The 20,722-nt window shown below is 40.2% G+C and overlaps 1 protein-coding gene across 1 annotated transcript; it reads right to left on the bottom strand.

The window, feature by feature from the left end:
• Positions 1 to 1,440: 1,440 nt before the first annotated feature.
• On the bottom strand, positions 1,441 to 19,630 carry NDUFA9 (NADH:ubiquinone oxidoreductase subunit A9). Its single transcript, XM_086465683.1, has 11 exons — positions 19,549 to 19,630; positions 15,519 to 15,689; positions 14,625 to 14,722; positions 14,343 to 14,434; positions 12,315 to 12,456; positions 11,075 to 11,177; positions 10,294 to 10,361; positions 10,065 to 10,141; positions 5,543 to 5,638; positions 4,290 to 4,356; positions 1,441 to 1,720 (listed from the first exon to the last, which is right to left on the bottom strand). Exons 1-11 carry the CDS (start codon positions 19,604 to 19,606, stop codon positions 1,550 to 1,552), a joined length of 1,143 nt encoding a protein of 380 aa, XP_086321809.1. The 5' UTR covers positions 19,607 to 19,630; the 3' UTR covers positions 1,441 to 1,549.
• Positions 19,631 to 20,722: the final 1,092 nt, after the last annotated feature.

Below are 20,722 nucleotides of genomic sequence, written 5' to 3'. Positions count from 1 at the left end.
AATAAACAATCCATGTCAAATTGAATACATAGTAGGCAGGATCAAAAAATTCGTATTATCATAAGAGCCTACCTCTTCCTAACAGAATAAACATTAGCAGCAGCAGATTTTATGTGGAAGAGCAAAATGTCGAAGCTGTTGAAATTTAAAAAACACTTTGCCCAGGAGTTTCACACTAGTTTGGCAACAATACAGAAATAGTAAGATTCTGATCTTTGGCTCCAGCAGCGATTTCATCAAGAGACTTCTGAGCTTTCCCTAACCTGGACCTTTTTGTTCCAATCTGTCTATTCTCTCTTTCCTACTCTCCTTTTTTATCACCTATTCCATCCCGTTCTCCACTACAGATTTCCCCTCCATGAGACTTCTGCCTTTCATATTGATTTGTCCAACTTGTCCCAGTTCCTTCCCTCCAATTTCACATCCAGCAAAGGCAAGCAGTAGGAAGCTTGGAAGTGAAAATACAAAATGTTCTTGTCACTCATTTTATCCCCTCTCAACCCTAGTTCAAAACCATTTTCCCCACCAATCTCAAATAGCACTAGTTAAAGTTGTTAGTCCCATTCCCCAGAACTAGTAGGTCACTCCTTTATTCAAGAAATGTAGTTTCACACCTTGAAGCCATCACAACGCTGCACTGCACATCGAAGATCTAGATCTGCTCTCAGTTCTGTGCACAGACTTACTCGGCTCTAGGCTGCACCGTAGCAAACAATGTCCCTGCCAAAATTTAACCAAAAGCCTCCAGCAGCAGCTCTTTGGACATAGAAACAGAAAGCACAGTTCTTGATCAAATTCAGGCAGTGATCTTTCTTTCATCTTAAACTGACTGAAAATACTTAATTCTGAAGAAAAGTTTACTCTTCTTACCAAAAGTACGATGTCTCAGCACATGAAAGCTTTGAGCATCTAAAAATAATTAGGCTTTCTTGTTTAAAAATGGAAGAAATGACACATTCCCTCATGTCTGAGCCACAGCACACAATTACAAGAGATCAGACAACACATAGCAACTTGTTTACATGTCTGATTGACACTCCTTGACCTTAGAAACAGTTTGCGCCATTTTAGTTGGCATTTGCTATAATAGCTCTGCTCAGAGAAGAAAACAATGCTCAGAAAAGTTAAGAACTTAAAAATGGGATTTTATCTGAGACCTTATAATCTGAATAGGTGGCAGTACCAGCTCTCTTTGTTGGAAAGGACATTTCCTAGGTGACATATTCCTGAACTTAAATGTTCTTCGAATCACTTGAGCATTTACTAAGGCTCAGTGATACACTTGCTTTGAGAGACAAGGGAGAAACTGACTAGTGTTAAGACACCTTCAAAATATTTTAATGCTCATGAGCTAAGCAACAATACGTAATTTTGCTTTCATGACCTTTTAAAGAGAAAAATTGCATTTCAATGACAAAAAGAAAGACAACACTGGTGAAATATAGTTTACATGATTCATATATTTTACTCAGTATGTACAGAGCTCTCCAAACAAATTGGGTCATACAAACACAGTTTAAGAAGCACTAAGTAACCACCTTATCAACTGCTACATGGGGTATGTCTTAGCTGGTTTTGCTTCCTCCAGCTCAGTGTCCAACCAGCGGAATCTCCGGTGACGGCGCAGAACTTCAATTGCTTTTTGTTCTAGAGATGTTGGTTGAATACCCAGGTCTTCCAAACCAGGAAGGTCAGGAAACGTCATGTCTGTTGTGTGAAACTTAAAAAAAAAAAAAAAAAAGGCGGAGGAGGGAGGGAAATCAGTTGATAGAACAGACAGCATTACACCCAATGCAATCATTCTCATACTAAAAAAAAAAAGAAAAAAAAAAAAAGTATGGTGTATCTATACCTGAGGTCACCTTTTTTTTTTTCCTGGAAACAAACTAGCCTAAATCCACAGTACTAGAAACATTTTAATATGTCTCAAAACAATTTTCGACAAACAGCAGCTCTTGGGAGATACTACTACAATTTCAAGGCTGCTGATGTAAGACTGTTTCCCCCAAGAAAGAACCCTGCAACAGAATGCACTGCTGCGTCTCGCAGTAGATCTGAAGACCTATCCAAACACAGATTTGGATTCAGCCAACTGTGTGTCACTCCCAAAATCAGTCAAGAAGTTGGAACAGTGTTTTTCCTTGGGAGGAGGAAAAGATTCAATGTGGCCCTACAGAACTACAGCGTAATCATGCAAGGTACCGAGTACCCAGTGCACTTTGACACGAGATACAGATGTTCTGCATCTGGCAAAAAGTCCTTCAGGCTTCAGATTTAGATTCAGGAATAAGCAGCAGAGAGACATGCAGAAAGTGTCTTAATTTTCTCTCCATCAGGTATACATTATCAGGAAGATCACTGCATCGGAACCACAAAGTTAGGTCAAACTTATAAGGTCATATTTGAACTGCAATTCTGCTTTACCAAGAAAATGTATGTTGAAGTACCACCTTTGGTAGGTTGTTTTTCTCTGTTTGTGGTTTAGAACAGGGTCTGTACAGGACATACTTATTTCTATTACAATATTTGCAACATATATGTCTTGTTAGAAAATGGGGATTTCTCTTAGGCTATTATACCTTGAAAGGTCTTCAAGATTACAACATCTAATTTTGTGTAGATTATGTAAGGATGAAAAGCTGGGAAAGAATAATAATCAGACACAGAAGTGACATGGAAAAACTCCCCTCTTACACTACCCATGCTATAGCTGAATTGCAGTCGTTTTAGTGATTTAGTGCAGGCTTATTTTATGAAATGTAACTCTATAACCTATAAAGGCAGCTAGAAGTAAGGTTTTTAGATGTCACATCTACATCCTGGGTCAATACAGCCAATAGAACTATAATGACAACTCTGTCCAGTATGGGGAATGAGTCAGTGGTTTGGGGAAAAAAAAAAAAAAAAAGTTTTGCACTAGACCGTGAAGCAGGTTACCTCCTTTATTACACATACTGTCCACAGTTTTTCAGAATCATTTCCAAATAGAACAGGAAATCTGTTTATTTCACAGATGAAGAAATATAAACAAATTAATTGCTTACAGCAACTCAGTAAGCAGCTCTAAGTATAGGACCCAGTTCTCCCAGATCCACAGGAGTACCCTATCTCAAATTAATTTTGGGACAATCAGGTCTAAATAGACTATTGACACTGCATCACAACAAAAGGCACTATTACAACTACAACTCTTCAAAATAGTTGGGAGTGTACCTGCAATCTTCAGAGAGCAACAAGCTTAGAGACTGTCAGAGTACATTACTATCTTTACTAACCTACACATATACCAACAGTTTTGACCATAATACTTGCTAAATCTTACTTTTTCCTCACTTGCAGATGGTTTTTTGCAAGTTATTTCTCCACCCCCACTTATGCACTCCGAGAAGTTAAGAATAAACATGAAGTTGCAACATGTTCACAAGAAACACACTCTAACGTTAAGTGAGAATTCGGGCTGTATCCAGTGCTGTCAGTTCAACTGAGTTGTTAAAAATGTTATTACTGGATGGTATAAGTGATTTTAATGTATCTAGAGGTACATAAACTCACTAGTTACCTAGAAGTGGGGAGCACACCCCACTCCCTCCCCATCACTTAGCTGCACATTGCACATCCAATCTCTACTCTGGCGTTGCTATTTTCAATAGCATGTGTTTTAGGGGAGAGGGGCTGGGGCACAGTAAAGCATGCAGCCTTGATCATTTTAACACTTAAGAAGGTTGGGCCTTTTCTCCACACCCATCATGTTACTTCTTGCTATATAACTATCTCACCAATTGTTTCAACCATTTTTTTAAACATACTTGGAGAAATATGTTAACTATTTTCCCTCCACCAACACTAGTAGAAAGACTACATCATAATGATGCCTTATTAAAAAAAAAAATACGGTTAGTCCCTCTCTCTTACTAAGTCTTTATAAGACTATACCAGAGGAATCTCCAGATTGCTTTGACAGTGTATTCCCTTGGCACTGTAACAGGTCTGCACAAACAAGATAAGAGCAAGATTGCAGAACAGTAGCTGCAGCAATTGTACGGCAGGAACCATGACCATTTGAGGAAGGTTACACACAGACACCTTTAAAAATTAAAAATTTTTGTAGTATCCAAACAGTCTGAAAGCAATTCCTTATAATCAAATTCTAAGCATTGAACTGACTGAAATACTACACCACACGATGTACACACATTTCAGCACTCCTTGAATACAAAACTACAAGTGCAATTTACAAATACACAATGAAACACTCCCCAGGAAGAATTTGTGGACTGTCCTACACTTACCCGGTCCACTTTGTCTCGTGTTAACCATGGTTCAAATGGACTAATCTCAAAGAATCTTGCCATTAAACTGTAATCAGAAAGAGTATTGCAGAAGTATAGTCATAATCCAGATGCACAGACGAAAATGAGAACTGGTAAAAATATATCATGCTCAATAGACAGTGAGCAAGAGCTTGCTCTGTAGCTGTTCTTGCAAGCTATGAATTCATCAAAGCAGTGAACATGCCAGCAAGTTCTTAGTTGTGTTTGAATTATTCCATCTCCTATTCTTTTAATATTTAAGGGAACAGAGGATCAGATATCTAGAAGTAAAAATGAGCATTAGCGGGTGAGGAATGTAAGCCTCCACATCCAATTCACCACACACCAGAGGGTTCAGTCTTGCCCCTGCCTTTCCTCCAAACTCTATTCCCTACTAGTGTAGGCAGTAATACAATTAGTCACAAAGTTTAATTCAATGCTTCCATGAGAAAACATGCTTGCTGACAATTAAATAAGTTAACAGACATACAAACAAGATGATGGAATCTGGAGCAATCTGCATCTATAAACAGGATGAGGATTAGTATATTTGTAGTTTCCAGAAATTAAGCTTCCCTTGAAAGAAAGAAAATCTGGCAGACAAAACACTACTACAGCTCTTGCTCAGTGTCTCGGGACCAATCCAAGGTAGAACCTTTTTACTCAAGTGCTCACCTGGCAGACTAGGGTGTTACTAAGTTACTGCACATAGGCTTATCCACCTTTTAGATGCACTTTTCTCAAAAAGATGAAATAGCACTTAGTTTAGCCCATAAAGACAAAAGCATCATATGGACCGCAGCAAATGTGAATAAAACTAATAAATACCCACATAGTTACTTTTTAACAAGCTGCACTGTGTCAGCTGAGCCACATTAACCTGATGCCTCTACAGGCAATTCAGAAACAGCCACAACAGTTTCAGATGTTGTTCTAGCATTATTCATCATCAGTTACATGAACCCAATGTTGATCCCTATTAGACAATTGGTAGGAGCGTTTTAACATTGGTGAATTTCTACCTTCTTAGTTTGCATGGTACTACCAACGTAGGCCTGTGCCTAAGCAGAAGACTCGAAGCTAGCTAATGTGTACCTTGTGAAAGACAGTTTCTACAATCTTACCATGTTAAATAACAATTAGCAGTATTAAATAACCAATGCAACAGTTATTTATGCTTCTGTGCCATCTGGTGGATCCCAAGTTCTTAGTGAAGGAGAGGTCCCACTTACTGGTAGAGAGGACGTGGAAGCGGATAGGGAACAAAGGTTCGAAAGGAAACCGCGTAGATGTATTCTACCATGTCATACAGGAGGTATCTGTTAGGTCTGAAAGAAAAAGCAACAAACATTATAGGCAAGCTAGGTATAAATATTTGCAGGAAGCGACACAAATTTGAAAGCCCTCCACCCCCAAGCCTGCCAAGGGCCTGCTTTCTTCAATCTAAATAGTTTGCCAGATTTGTCATTTTCCTCACAAGAGGGGAACAAATAGTGGCTCTCCAGATCCTGTACTGTTTGAAATAAAGAGGGATTAAGTTAGAAAAATACACCATCTGACATCAGCAATGGTAACAGTGTAAATCACAAACTGCAAAATTGTTTCGTCACTCTGTCCGATGCTGGTGCCCAGGCGCTGGCAGAGGGGTGCTGCAGGGGCAGCCTATGTGGAGAGGTTGGGGCTGCCCCATGCCGGGCACAGCCAGCTCCAACAGACCCACTGCAGGGCACAGCTGAGCCCCTCAGACAAGACAGCGGTGCCCCTGAGAAAACATATTAAGGGCGGGCAGAAAATGCCAGACACAGGCAGAGAGGAGTGAGGAAAAAACGTGTGAGAAACAGCCCTGCAGACACCAAGATGAGAGCAGGAGGTGTTCCAGGCACTCAAGCAGAGAGCCCCTTGCAGCTCACAGAAAGCCCGCACTGGAGCAGGTTTATTTTGGACTGCAGCCCATGGAAGAGCCCACACTGGAGCTGGGGAAGACTGTGAGGAAGAAGGAGCAGCAGACAGACTGACCCCATAACCCACCATCCCACATCCCCCTGTGCTGCTTGGGAAGAGTAGGTAGAAGAGTCAGGAGCAAAGGACTGAAGTTAAGCCTGGGAAAAGGGTGGAGGGAAGAAGGTGCTGGTTTATTCTTGTTGTCTTTACTTCAAACTATTCAAATTAACTGACAGTAAATTAATTTTCCTCAAGTTGAGTCTGTTTGTCCCATGACAGCAACTGGTAAGCAATCTCCCTATCTTTATCTCAACTCATAAGCTTTTCATGCTATTTTCTCCCACTGTCCTGTTGAGAAGGGTAAGTGAGCAGCTGGGTAGGCATCTGGCTGCTGGCCAAGGCTAATCCACCACAATCATACCGAAAAAAAGTGTCTTCTGTGTACTTCTAAAGCACACCTGTAATGTGCCTCCTCCATGCTGATTCAAATTCTCAATACAAGATTTTCAGCGCTGGGACAGGACTGAATTTTTACAAGCCCACTTGGCAGTTTGTAATAGAAGGAAGCCAGAAAGCAAATGGTAAAATTAAGAAAGGTTTGTTAAAACGACATCCCATCTTTGGTAGCAAATGGCTGCAAGGAAACAAAAGCAAGAGGAAGAAACTAAGATAAATTCCCCCAAAAGAACGCAGTCCCCCTTTCTCAAGATGGAGGGAAGGAAGCAGTCAGTCTCCTGCACACCTGCAGCAGTTTAAAAGAAACATCTACCATTAAGAGTTCCTATTCCTTTCTTGTTCAGACTTTGCCTTAACATTTTAATACTCTGCCTTTATAGATGGCTCAGACTGAAATAGATATCTCCCTTGGCTTTCACAGCAACTTGCTGGTATTCTAAAACATTCTGTCATCTGGTGTTCCAACCTTCAAAATTACATCCTGCTGTTCACGATCAAAGCAGCAATGAACACACCAAAATTGTGTCTCCTAATGATTTGCTACACTTTTCAGCTAAGGCAGAGACCTCAGTGACATGACAATCATCTTGAGACTGATTACTTCTCAGGTAGGGGACTCCTAAAAATAAGACTGTAAGGATTTTTCATCTTAAGTCTCCCTCTTTTTTTTTTTTTTTTCTTAAGATAAAAGACACTGAATTACTGTTGGGATCTAAACCCCCCCCAAAGATGAGACCATGCTAGAGTAAGACTTTCTAAGTACACAAAACTTCACACAGTCCAGAAATCCAAGAGTACGATACAAAGAACATGAATTTCAGTTTGATAAACCCAAGATCTCAAAGATATTAAAGTTTGAAGTTGCATGCATGAAAACTAAGCCTTCAATTGACATGTTCTCCAGAAAGAACAGCAGTGCTAATAACCACAAATAAAATTTATTGATAAATACTGGAAAAAAAGACAGAACCCCAAATTACTACTACTTTAGTTTGTAAAAGTGAGTTAGGGCAAATGATTATAATGGATAAACGTAAATGTAGGTCAGCATATCTGGGAGAATTTAAAACAACTCAACACTAAACTCCTTATTAACTTCATCCAGGTGGCTGGATTATAGAACCTGAGAGAGATCTGCATTTATGAAGTTACGCTAAAGGATTACCATCAAAAACAAGATACTAAGTTTTCTTCTCTTAATAGCACTTACAACAGAAACACAGAAAAAAGTGGTAATGTCAAACTTACTTACTCAGTTGAGAAAAACAATCTTCATCTTCATTAGTTATTAGCAGGGGTTTTTACCAAGTTTTTTCCCCCTACACTCTAACGTACACTTTATGCCTATCCAAACACAGTAAGCCAATTTCACTTTTATCCTGGAATGTAAGAACCATGTAAGGATATATAGTGCAGCCAAACTTAAACATGTGAAAATAAAGATACATACTGGTTTTGTTCCTTTACAAATTAGCAAAATTAACAACACAACTTCACCAAGAACAGAATCACATTGAAGTGTCATTACATTAACCACAATGCTAGCAGACAGCAAGCTCTAGGGAGCATTAGCATTCCAAGACAGAAGATTTAATGAGTGGATGAAACTAAACCAATGCCATGGGGGAAGAGGGGAACAGGTAAAAAAACATACCAACTCTTCAGTCATTCAGAAATAGCAGTGACACCACTAGCTGTCATAGTTAAAACTCTATTCCACCATACAGTAGGAAGGAAAAACACAAAATCCCACCACGCAACAAAACAAGCCAAACCCACAGAAATAGAATGTCCTTTTACAAAATTAGTATTTTAAACTCAAACTGCTAACTCCTGTTAAAAAAATAAAGCATGCTGGAAAACATTGATTGGGATCTTCTGTTTAGACTATCATTTATTCAAAGTCTTTTCAGTCACTGTTAAGTGCCTGAAACTGTATTCCTTGCAGGTAGAGCCTGGCATCCTTGCTCGAATTCCTGCCACTGAACACCTGGCTTCCTGTAAATTGACAAATAATGAAACTTTGAAGCTGTAAGAATACAGTCAAAGTTTAGTCAACTGCCCTTCCATTTGGTTGCAGAGTTCTATTTAGTGTGCAATCTTAATTTCTCCTGCAGTTGGAGCAGTTGCTTCTGCTGAGAGAGCACGAAACTAAGAAGAGGTGCCCCTCCTTCCTTTTGTGGCAGGCAGCTTTGGATGCATATTGACCCATCTTCAATTTGCCCCCAAGAGATATAATAGTCACATTTTGTGGTTTTGCATTAGTTGTGTCCAGCTGACACCTACATATCCATTCTCTTTGATTAAAGTGGTTTTGAATGACTGTCTAGCATTTGTTTCCACTTGTTCTTTAGTATGACACTGCATATCATCCCAGTGATTTGAAAGCAACTTCAAGTTACTTAACCTTATTGTTGCTGTTGGTAGTCCTTCCAGATCATTGTAAGTTCCTTCCTCTTATTTTGCCAGTTTTTGAACAGAAGCTCCTCAACGTGACCCAAAAGAAGTTAAAGACCTGCTTGCTGCCTTTTCCAGAACACCAGCATGCAGCACACCTAGCCTAGCTGCCAGGATAACATCTTCCTCAACAGCTCACTTACAGCACCGAGAAAGTGACATCGCACAAGTAAAAGACGAATCAACCACAATCTCTGCACTATTGGAATAAACAGCTGTAACTGCAACAGCATCATAAAAAGAACTGCAAAAACCCAACGTAATCTCAAATAAGCCTTTTGCAAAATCCAGATACTATGCACATTTTCAGTGTATAAGTGGGGGAACACAGAGATAGGTATGCAATAGGAAAAAAGCTGTTCGGCATCATTTGTATCTTGACTAATTAGCAACTGTTTTCTTTATCAATGAATCTAATGTTCCTTTTACCACATACACTGGATGAAGACCAGTTCCAGCGCTACTGTTACAGTATCAAAACACACACCCATTACCCTGGCATTTGCCATGTTGTTTATTCTTAATGTTAATGCTGACTTGGAGCTTTTGTACACACAATATTCGAAGAGATCCACTGTCTCTATCCATTCTAATTCCAGGTGGTTTCCACACAGCTTTAGCAGAGTTTTCTCCAAATCTATGTTGTCTAGCATGTTTCCCAAGACTGCCTATTTCTTTGTGTGCACATACATAACATCAAATGCAACGGGGCCCAAACTAGGATTTTCAGAGTACTCACAATAACAGCTTGAGTCATTTTTCCCTCCCAAAAAGGAGGTGGAATTTATTGGAGCTCAAACTGTGTGCATGGATGGAGAAATTAAATGTACTGTGCAGCATGCCAAAAAAAGACACCAAAAAGAAGTACTTCAGTTAATTAGAATCAGAAAAGTAACCTACCCAGCCAAGGCGTATGTTTTTCCTTTAGCATCAGGATCCTTAATGGCATTAATAACTGCCTTTGCTACATCAACCACCTGCAAGAAACAAATTCAGACAATTATCAATAGAAAACAGGAACACATGCACACACTCCTCTTTTAGAGGTGATTCACAGGGGGAAAAGAAAAAACCCAACCACACACACCCCCCGAGGATTTGGGGTTGTCTTGCTTTATTGAAAACTTACATATACTGGTTGCTTCACTGTTTTTTTTCCCAGAGAAATAAGAGGCACGCCACAAAACCAGCGCATGTCTGATAGAAAAACACATACATAACTTGAGAATAAAAATCTGTGGATCCTTTCAGTAAGCAAATAACCAACACATTTTGTGCTACACTGAGTGTGGATCTCTTCTGAAAACTGACCTAACTTAAAAAAAAACAAACCAGAATTGGGAAGAATTACCATCCAATTCCAGTAATGCTGTTTTCAATGCACATTTAGCTCTCTTGTTAACAACAATGGGAAAGCTGTATTTGTTGTTACTTAGAATGGTTCAGAGGTATCTCATCTTTACAATACAGAAACAGATTCTACTCTAGCCTGTCTAGCAATTTTGCTAGTCATACATCAAAGTCATTACTCTTGCTTCTGAGCCCAAAACAACTCAGGTCAATTTTTTACATGCAAGCATCACCAACTTGAAAAACTACTTCCAGGGTAAACTACTTTGAGGTTTAAGATTACCAGACCTTAGCTCAGAACAACCTAAATAAAAAAACAATAGTACATACACAACTCTAAAAAAAAAAAAAAATAAAACAATAGCAAAGTCTAACCAGATTCAGAAAGAATTTTGTCACAAGATGAAAATTTACTGTTTCCCATTACACACCCTCAGCTAACAAAACACAGTACATTTCTGATCAAAACATACCTCTGCTGTTCAAAACACATTTTTCCTCTGTTCTCTACAGACAGGTATACAAATCATACATTGTTTTATTATTTCAAGAGTACGTACTTGCGTAGTGATTGAGAAATCTGTCCTCTCTCCCAAACATCTCAGAGGGCTTCAAAATTACAGCATCCGGAAATTCTTCCCTCACTGCTTTCTCTCCAACAGCCTATCATTCAATTAAAATGAACACATTCATTAAATCCATTCTGAACAGATCAGAAGAGGATGCCTTTTCAGAACTTAATGCATCCTGACTACAGCACTGAAAGAAATGACACCATCAGTAGCACAAAAATTATTTATATCTGGGCCATTTGATCTTTGAGATGCTAAGCCAAGATAAAGGTCTTACAGAACATCCCAAGAGTCCCATAAACATGTAGATCATTTCTTCTATTTGAGATACAACACAGTCTCACTAGTGAAGTGACACAAATTTAAAGTTCAAAAAGGAAGAAGCCTAACCCAAGTACTCCTCTTCATTAGGTTAGACTGGAGCTTGGAAGAAAACAGAAGGTTTACATAATGCCTACTACATTATCAGAACACTCCAAGAACTCCTTAAGTACAGTTAGAAATTTCAGTGGCAGCTATCTACTTTCCACATGGGACTGGCCAATACAGTAAGGCCTAACTATCCTGTAGAGTTGTTACACATTGAAAGCTATGAGATTTTAACCCTGGTTTTAAAAAATTTTTATGCTAAAGACAAGGCAGAGCATAGTGAGCTCAAAAAAAAAAAAAGCTGAAACTGGGCCAACAGCTATATTAAAAAGAAAAAACCAGTAACAGAAAATTATACCTCCTACTAAGGAATAAAATAATACGATACCAAAACCAGATTTTTTTTGTTCAAGAGCAGGTAACAATCCCACTCCAAGGTCCAAGGGCCTGTAATTGTGATACCCATCTGTCTTCGCAGCATTCATTTTGGCATCAACTACTTTGCTAGGTCATCCCAGCCTTAGATGTTAGGCCTGATATCAGATCCCAGACCTAGTTCCTCTTTCTTAATAACAGTAATTTTAGATGCAAAGATAGTCAAGAACAGAAGGAAGAGTTTTCAGGAATACAAAATCTATTTCCCTTCAAAGCACATGAAATACTGAGGATGATTTCTAACTTCAATAAGGACAGTAACTCAAAAATTCCTCAGCTGCAGAAAACATTCCATAGTAATTTCATACACTGGTTTCCTTCAGACACAGTTGGGGGAAAAAAAAGACAAAAACAAAACAAAAACCCCAATTAAAAAAAAATGGCTGGCTCTCAGAAAATATATTCAAAAGGATTCCAGACTTACTTTACTCCTGAGGTATTTGGAAGGACTCTTCATACTAGCATTCAGGTGAGAGATATGAATGAGTGTTTCCACACCAGCTTCCCTACTTATCTGTGCAATACTTTTAGGAATATTTACGAATGCGTCTTCAAAATTGAAGTTTCTAAAACAAGGCAAAAACCCAAATTTTACTTTAACAGCAATCAACAGTGGCTGTCTACCAACCAAACAGCAATCATTACATATTACTTGAATATATTTCAAAAACCTGTGTTGACACTCACTCTTAGAAACAGTTTAATTTCATGAGGGACTCTTCATGCAATAAAAAACAGAGGCAAGTGAAATGCAATAATAAGCTTCAACTGCAGCTTTTGTACTGTCTGCCTTTTCACCTGTTAAGAATACATCAGTACGAAAAATCCTCTTGCCCACTTGGTCTGTGACTCTTCCCAAGTGAAAACAGATTTTTTTGTTTTTTTTTTTTTGTTTTTTTTTTTTTAAAGAGAAATACTTCATCTTGAAATCTGAGCAAAAGCTGTCCTTTTCACAACACCTGTTCAAAATTTTACTTGATGCACTCAATTACAGTACAAAGGAGCTCAAAAATCCTGAGCAGCCTAAGTTAGGGCAGATGTAAGGCATTGGGGAAGTGGACAAAAACAGGCCAAAGAACACACAGGTGCTTATGCAAGTGGAAAATTTTACATTGACAGAACAGTTAGAACCATTTCATAGCAGATGTAAGGGACTTCAAGGAGAAGCATGCAGAAAGAACAACAACTCCACTCACTTCATGGTATTCAAGGGGCCTAAATTAGGGGGTTCAACTGTAATCTAGTTTGGCATCTGATCAAGAACAATACAGAAGCTCCGTTTCCAAGCAGAACTGACACTATAGGCTGGAAACAATCCCAACATTCTTTCCAACTATCCCAAGACTGCAAAAAAGAGAATTGGCTTCTCATGTCTTTATATTGTCCTTGTAAGCACCCCGTTCCATCTTTTCCATTTGCTTTGGGTAACAAACATCTTGTCCAAGTGCCCCTCTCTGTCCTTATCTACTCCCACAGCTCTTCAGATCCCACTGGAGTCTAAAGAAAGCCTTAAAAATAAAAAGTTATTTTTGACCCTTCAATAACTAATCTGATCCTGGGAACCATCACTCCTGTTCTACTCACAAAAATAGATTTTAGAAACACACAAGAATGAACAACATCCCTCCTGTAACTATGGAGCTTTCAAACAACATCATATACACAGTTGAGACTGTACACTAATACTAGGCAAGGAGGAAAGTATTTAATGGCAGGCTTTACTTTTTTTGACTGATCTCTAATCTTACTCTTTTTTTTTTTTTTTTTTGCTTGCTTAAGTTTTTCATAAACTTTGGGATTATTGCAATGGTTAGTATGACCTCGTGTTCAACAGACTATAGAATTTTATCTCAGGGTTCCAGCACCACCATTGATACCAATCAGTAGCTTTTTTTATTACAAAAAAGCTTACATAGCTGATAGTGCCTGTGATGAAATCCTACCAAGGAATTACGCTATTAATCACAATCTTATGGACTCTCCATTAGCTATTCCTGTTTATTCACATTTACCAGAGAACATGAAAAGCTCAATCATTGCTTATGCTAGTAGGCCACAATTCATCACCACACCGAAGTGACAGGACAAAAGCCCACTTCTGTAATAAGGTAAATACGAGCTCACAGAAACTGGTGAGCCTCTGTCAGCTATAGGAAGGCACCCACGAAACATCAGTAAGGTGCATGAAAGCAGCACATTAAAAACTCTGACAGAAAAAATGCTATACACCAGAAAATTATAGAAAGAATGAACTTTTCAAGAGCAGATCATAACCAGGACTCTAGTTAACCATTTAAAGAAACAGAAGAACTTTTATATGCAAAATTTCAGTTTTGCCTTTTCATAGAAGTCAAGAACAATGTCACTGCACACTGTAAAACGTGGCTACAATGTCCAACACCTGGTGCAAATTTATCTATAGAGAAAAAAAAAAAAAAAAAAGGAAAATTACTTTGTTTCCCATTCCTTTCCAACAAGATTAATGACCACATTGCTGTGCTCCACGGCTCTTCGGATAGAATCTTTGTCCTTACAGTCCCACTCCTGCAACCAAAGCATCAAATGGGAAAAAGATGAGATAATGTGTAAATAGGCATAATCAAAGAAAGCTCTTTCACACCATTTCCATTTAGAGGCTAAACAATAGCTGGATTCTGACTTTAAGAATGATTAACAGACTTCCTTGTATAGCAATGGTATTGTATTTGATCTAAAGCCAAAGCAAAAGACTTACTAAGAAGAGAAGTTGCCCCAGGTCACCCATTGGCCGCAGATACATGAGGTCATACTGATCACAGCGATAGGGTATGATTACTTGAGATCCAATGCGACCTAAGTGTTCAAAAAAAAGGTTTCATTTATCTCAAACCACTACATAACTTTAAGTAGAGGAACTCTGAATATACAAAGCTTCCTTTTTCTCTGGCATTAAAGCATAACGAATACACATAGGAATCCTGAATCTGCAAAGTTAAAAGTAGAATAGAAACAAGTTTTTGAACCTACGTCATTGGAATTCTTAAGCAGGGACATACCTGAGTAATCGGGCTTGTAAGACAAAATACAGAAGCTTGCAAGAAGCTTGTTAAACAACGACACACAAAAAAAAAAAAATCACAGTGTGTGACATAAACATAGTACAATACCTAAAAATGTGTCACATCTACGGGTATATTCGCATTTTTAAGTTGCATGGAAAGGGGAAGGGAAAAAAAAAGCATTGGTTATTTTCTATAACTTAAAACTCAAAAGGGCAATTTTAAAGAACTCCAATCAAACACCTGTCCTAATAATGCCAAAACCAGAAGAACGAAATATGTGCTGTACCTCTCCTCAGATCTGCATTTTACAGACTGAAAAACAGTTCTTGAAGGAGAATGACTTATTTTAATGACTTTACCAATCTTTGAAAGCTTCTAAATTTCCTAGATTAAAACAATTTTTACTCGTTGTCTCATCTTGGCACTTTAGCAGACCAAACACTATGAAAGTATCACACAAAACACTTTTAAGATCCAAAATGCCAGAGATGCCTAGATTACCCTGCAACCTGAAGAAAAACTAGAGTTCCGTTAAACGCTTGATTTTTTTTTTTCTTTTTTTAATTAGTACTCCTTGGGAACATTACCTAAGCGGTTAACAACATAACGTCCTAGGAAACCTGTAGCCCCAAAGACAGTGGCCACGATGCCACTAACAGAGGATCGTCCACTTCTTCCATGAGGAATCAGCGCATGATGAACTTGGCGGTACTGCTGCAACACAGATGATGCTGCAGCTAATGCAGAAACGCCAGGGCCTAGAATACAAAACAGGAGAGAGCACGCAATATAAGCTAAAAGTTAGCAGTGTCAAACTACAGTTTATGTCATTTTTCTCATTACAGATCCATTTTTTCTGATCTCCCCCAGCAAAATTCCCCACGTCAAGACTCCTGACAGGCTATTTCAGAGACATCTGGATAGGTCAGAGGACAGCAGGCTTGAGGGAGCTGTTGACAAAAGTCGAAGACCAAACTAAGACACAAAAGGAGCAGACTAATGTTATTGGTTCCTAAACAGCAAGTAAAGTTTAACAGGCTAACATTAGTACTTGACGTATAAGGGGAAGCATAGACATGAAGCGCATGAGGAATACTTGCTACAGTCAGGTCCCTCACAGAGCTGGGAACAGCAGGACAAAGACCTCAGAATCACCCTAGCTGCAGTCAACCAGACTTTTTACTTCAATCTAAATATAGCAGACTCAAATGCTGGCAGACGCAGCAATCCTCCTTCATAGCTCTGCAGAAGAGATGCAAAGAGCAAGATTCATGACAAAATAATATTGCCTCAAAGCTGTTCCTTTTCTGAAGGAGCTATGAAAACTTGAAAGCCACAGAAACAGGTCATCTCTAGGATATTCACATAAATTGAAAAGGTCCAATAAGGAGTCTGAAAAGAAGAAACATACGTGCTCTCCCACCAAATTAGCCAAGAGCAAGAAATAAACTGCTTGTACAAGATTTTCTGTATTAGACGTTTTTAGTGTCACTACATGTCCATGGTCATAAAAGAAAGGAAGAGATGAAATACAGAGCACATAAACACACTTCAGACACCTGACTGTTGACAAGAGCAGACCGTAAGAGCTGTCACTCAAAAACTAGATTGAGGGTTTAACAGAAATCCTGCAACTGGCCTTCTGACTTCTAGTAAGTCATGGCCGCAAGCATTTTGTGGATAAGAATAAGCAAGTTTAATCTTCCCCATATAAATCTACCTAAGTAGCAAGAATCATAACAAAACAGGATTAGTATTTGATATGAGAATGAGAGATGGTTTTGGAAACAACAAAAGAATGCCCACTTATACACTGAAGGAGTATGTTTCTCCCGATATGCTTAGCTATTACCAGTTACACAGCGGCACTGATGTAGCCGTGATGTTAAGAAGATCAAAAGGACAGGGTATGTTTGGACATAAATTATATTTTGTTAGATTAGCTGATAGTATTCAAACCAGAAAATCCAGCAAGATTTCAGCGCCTGAAGGAGGTGTTTCTCTACCCAAAAGTTTGTCTATCCCTCCTCCCTCCATCCCCTACATATTGGAATAATAAAAGATACCACATCTCCAATTTTGTCCTGAAAGGCAGTTTCACATGCACTTAACCACATAAAGCAATCACACATATACACTTGTACTTACCAAATCAATACACTGTGCCCAGAAACTATACTCCAATCGGCTGACAGAAACAGGACAAAATAAGATATTGCCTAGGCAAACCTCAAGTAGGTATCTGAATTCCTAAAAAAGCAATTCTCTTACAAAATGAGTTCAAGCTCTGAAACACTTAAACTCAGCATGGTATCCACCTTAAAGTGGCAGATATGCAGGGCCTTCTCTGTTACTGATGCAGAGACCTTGAGACCTGACATGCAGTTTTCAAAGTGACACAATATGCTCATATTAAACTCTCTAATACCTCAAACTGAAATATTAAGGAACATGCCAACGCATTACTTCCAAATTCACCACTTAAATCTTCACTCTCTGGTTTTTCTATCATCCAGTTAATTTAACATTGCCGTCTAAAATCTGTGCGTGTACTTCTGCAGAATTACAGTGAAGGTGAAGACAGTAATTTCAATGGATTTCCAGTACAGCACATCTTAAAACACATCACCACGCTATCCTTACAATGTTATCTCACACAGACTACACAAGCATACAGCCCATACCCTACATTTTTACACCCAAAACTCTTGGAGAGGGGGGGCTGCTTTTTTCTTTTCTTTATTCTTTTAAACAACAACAACGGGACAAACTACAGAAATCAGTAGTGTATACTGAATACACTGTGCAGAATAATGCCTGTAGCTATGTAATGGGTACCTGGAGACTGGAGATTAACTAAGCTCAGTACAAGCGCAAGCGTAAAGGATGAGGCAGCCAGTTGATTGATCTTCTTGCCTTCGTTCTCATAGTGTTCTAACAACTATAGGTTTGGTATTTAACTTATTTTTTAGGAAAAGCAGACTGGGTTCTTTATAACCAGCAGGATTCTTTCAAGTATGCAAAAAAACTACATGGTATGGTGAAGGAGAACGCTTGACGACCTATAGTCCTCAGCACTTTGTTTCTACACTTCTCTTTCTAAAGGCTTGTAAAAAAAAAAATTACACAATATTCATATTTATAGAATTAACACTACCTCTGTTACTTTTGGATAAGAAAACATTTCAGTCCTTACAATACAAAACCTAAAAGCTACAAGAGTTCAGTCCACTATAAGCACCTGTTGAAGAAAGTATTATTATATAGATCGACTCATGTAAGAACAGCAAGAAAGTTAATGTGAAAAAAAAAATTATATATGCCTTTCAACTATTTTATGAATTTTTTGCTGTTATTTCTGCAAAAATTATTTGTAACAGGCTCTCCATGACGCTTATCATTGTCACACTAAGAGCCTATCACTGTTTTGTATTCTCCCACTTTTGTGTATGTTGCTTGCCTTACAGGGTAAGGCCTTAGCAGTACACATCTTTTCTTGTTCCAGACACTGTACAAGATCTGTCACAAGTTATCACCATCTATGGCTATGTGCTCAATTACTACTATGTTATTAAAAAAAGTTGAGATTTAAGGGTACCCATGAGACTCAAAGAAAGCAGACTAGAGAGCCTCACAATGATTCACGACCAGTAAAGGACTTTCCACACAGTGTGAAGCCCTATCAAAATGCAACATTCAGTAACTCAGGGCAAGGTAACTTAATAGAGCCACACAGCTTTCACAGCCCATGTTAATATCTCCAGAATGAGCAGCACTGCTTAAAGCCGCGCTCCTGCATAACAGACTTGCGCAGGGATTCTTTCCCAGAACAGTAAGATTTCATCTTCCTCACTAACCAGAATCTGTTTGTCACTGGGAGTTTACTTTTACAGTCCACATTTGAAGCATTTTATGAACACTGGTTTGAATTAAACCTCAAATATCCACAGTAAGCCAGAACTACCGTTTTTTGTGAGGAAAAAAAAACCTGCTCCAATTAAAAACACATTGAATTCATTCCTCACCTTTATCAACCCACAAAAGGTGTTTGTCACCTGCCACTTTATTCAACGGAGGAGAACAAGCTGAATCAATGTAACTAAAAATCTGTTTTGGTGGCAGAGGCCCAAATACAAGCTTTAAATATAATACTGGTACCTGAGTGTGTTTATAGACCACAGCCAAAATGTCAAGGTCACCTAAGAAATCGTAAAACGAATACAAACTTTTAGCCTACAGGGCAGCACTTCATTTGCTGAGATTTTGACAGTCGCAGCGAGACAAACTACTGTACGGCCACACCAGCAGCCTGAGCCGAGCCCACGCAGCCCTTCGGACTAGAGACCCCAGCTCCCTAGAGAGAAAGGAGACGGAAACCCGACCGCTTCTGCCGCAAACAGTTATTTTAGCCTCCCGCTTTTCAGACGCCGCCCGGGGAGCTCCCTTCGCCCAGCTCTCCCCCAAGGGGCGCTGCGATGAGAGAAGGGGGGGCCCGCGGGCAGGCGGCCGGTGTAGGACCGTACAGGCTCGGGCGGAGAGCGCACGGGCAGCCCGGCTCCCCGCGGCGAGAAGCGGCGGCGCCCCCGGCAGCAGCCCCTCGGCGCCGGTGACACTCACCTGCCCTTGATAACAAGAGGCCGCTGGGAGCCCGGCAGCAGCGAGCCACCGCCGCCATCTTGCTTTACCCACCAACGCTCGCGCCGGACGGCACCCAGGCAGGGCCAAACCTCTACCCCGCTGCCGGGAGGAGGTGGGGTGGTGGGAGTGCGCATGCGCAGCCCCGTCTCCCGCAGTGGGCATGCGTGTAGAGGGAATAGGCTCCGTTTCCCCGCTTCCGGGGGGGACGGGGCTGTGGGTCTGCGGTACGTGCGGCCCCCGCTCGATAGTTGGGCCTCGCCAAACCTGCGCTGACGGGCGGGGGCGGGGGCTGTCCTGTCCTCGGCCGGTGCCGGTCCCGGTCCCGATCCCGGTCCTGCCGGAGCTGCTGCCGGCCCCGCCGAGCCCTCCCACCCCAACCCCCGGCCCGGCCCCTGCGCGCAGCCGCGGGCAGTGGTAGGCCCTCACAGCAGAGCAGGTTCTGAGCTGGTGGGCTGGAGCCAAGCCGGCCCGTGGGGGACGGGAAGACCGGGCGGTGAGCTCCGTGGCTGGGTGTGGTGCGCAGTCTGGGCCCGACTGGGGAAGGACGCTTGAGGTCCTGGACTGACAGCTCTGAGAGAGGGTGGGAAGGAAGTTTAGAAGCACCCAAGAGAGGAATTCCAGAGGGGGAATGACCCCCAACGCTTGTAGGTGCATTTGAAAACCCCAAGCTTAAATATTTATTAATCTCGAGGGGAACTGTTGTTTCACAGGTCCTTGCACCTGCTTCAGAGTGCCTGTCTAGTGGGAAACGAGCCAAGGCCAGTAACTAAATGACAGTAACTTTGACTGCTACTAAGTTGGACTGATTGAAACCATTTTCAGTAAGTCGTTACTTCACCCTTGAGATACCTGGCCTCATTAAATTAGCCTTTAATGGGGATTAAACAATTCTATGGTTACAGACATGCAACCATTAAAATTCTCTCTGTCATCCTAGGTCTTCAGCATTTCACTGAGACTTTCCCCTAAGCAAGTGCTGTGAATGTTACATCATGATCACACATAGGGCACTCTAAATCTGCCACTCGCACTATTATAGCCTCGTTTTTCCCATGCGTTCCCATTGCTTTTTGCCCTACGTTGAATACAAATGGCCATTCTTTTGTAACCTGGCTTACACCACTGTAACTGGTGCTCATATTCACCAAAAAGT

Source organism: Leptosomus discolor, chromosome 1 (genome assembly GCF_034619465.1).
Source record: "Leptosomus discolor isolate bLepDis1 chromosome 1, bLepDis1.hap2, whole genome shotgun sequence".
Taxonomy (NCBI): domain Eukaryota; kingdom Metazoa; phylum Chordata; class Aves; order Leptosomiformes; family Leptosomidae; genus Leptosomus; species Leptosomus discolor.
Note: the sequence above shows the minus strand (reverse complement) of the source record. Positions and strands in the feature narration are given on the sequence as shown.

Coding starts and splice junctions, on each gene's coding strand:
- NDUFA9 (XM_086465683.1), bottom strand. CDS start 19,606: ATGGCGGCGGTGGCTCGCTGCTGCCGGGCTCCCAGCGGCCTCTTGTTA. Junction 14,723..15,518: donor TTATGTTGTTAACCGCTTAG/GTAATGTTCCCA, acceptor TTGAACACTTAG/GTCGCATTGGATCTCAAGTA. Junction 14,435..14,624: donor TGGGGCAACTTCTCTTCTTA/GTAAGTCTTTTG, acceptor CTTTGGTTGCAG/GAGTGGGACTGTAAGGACAA.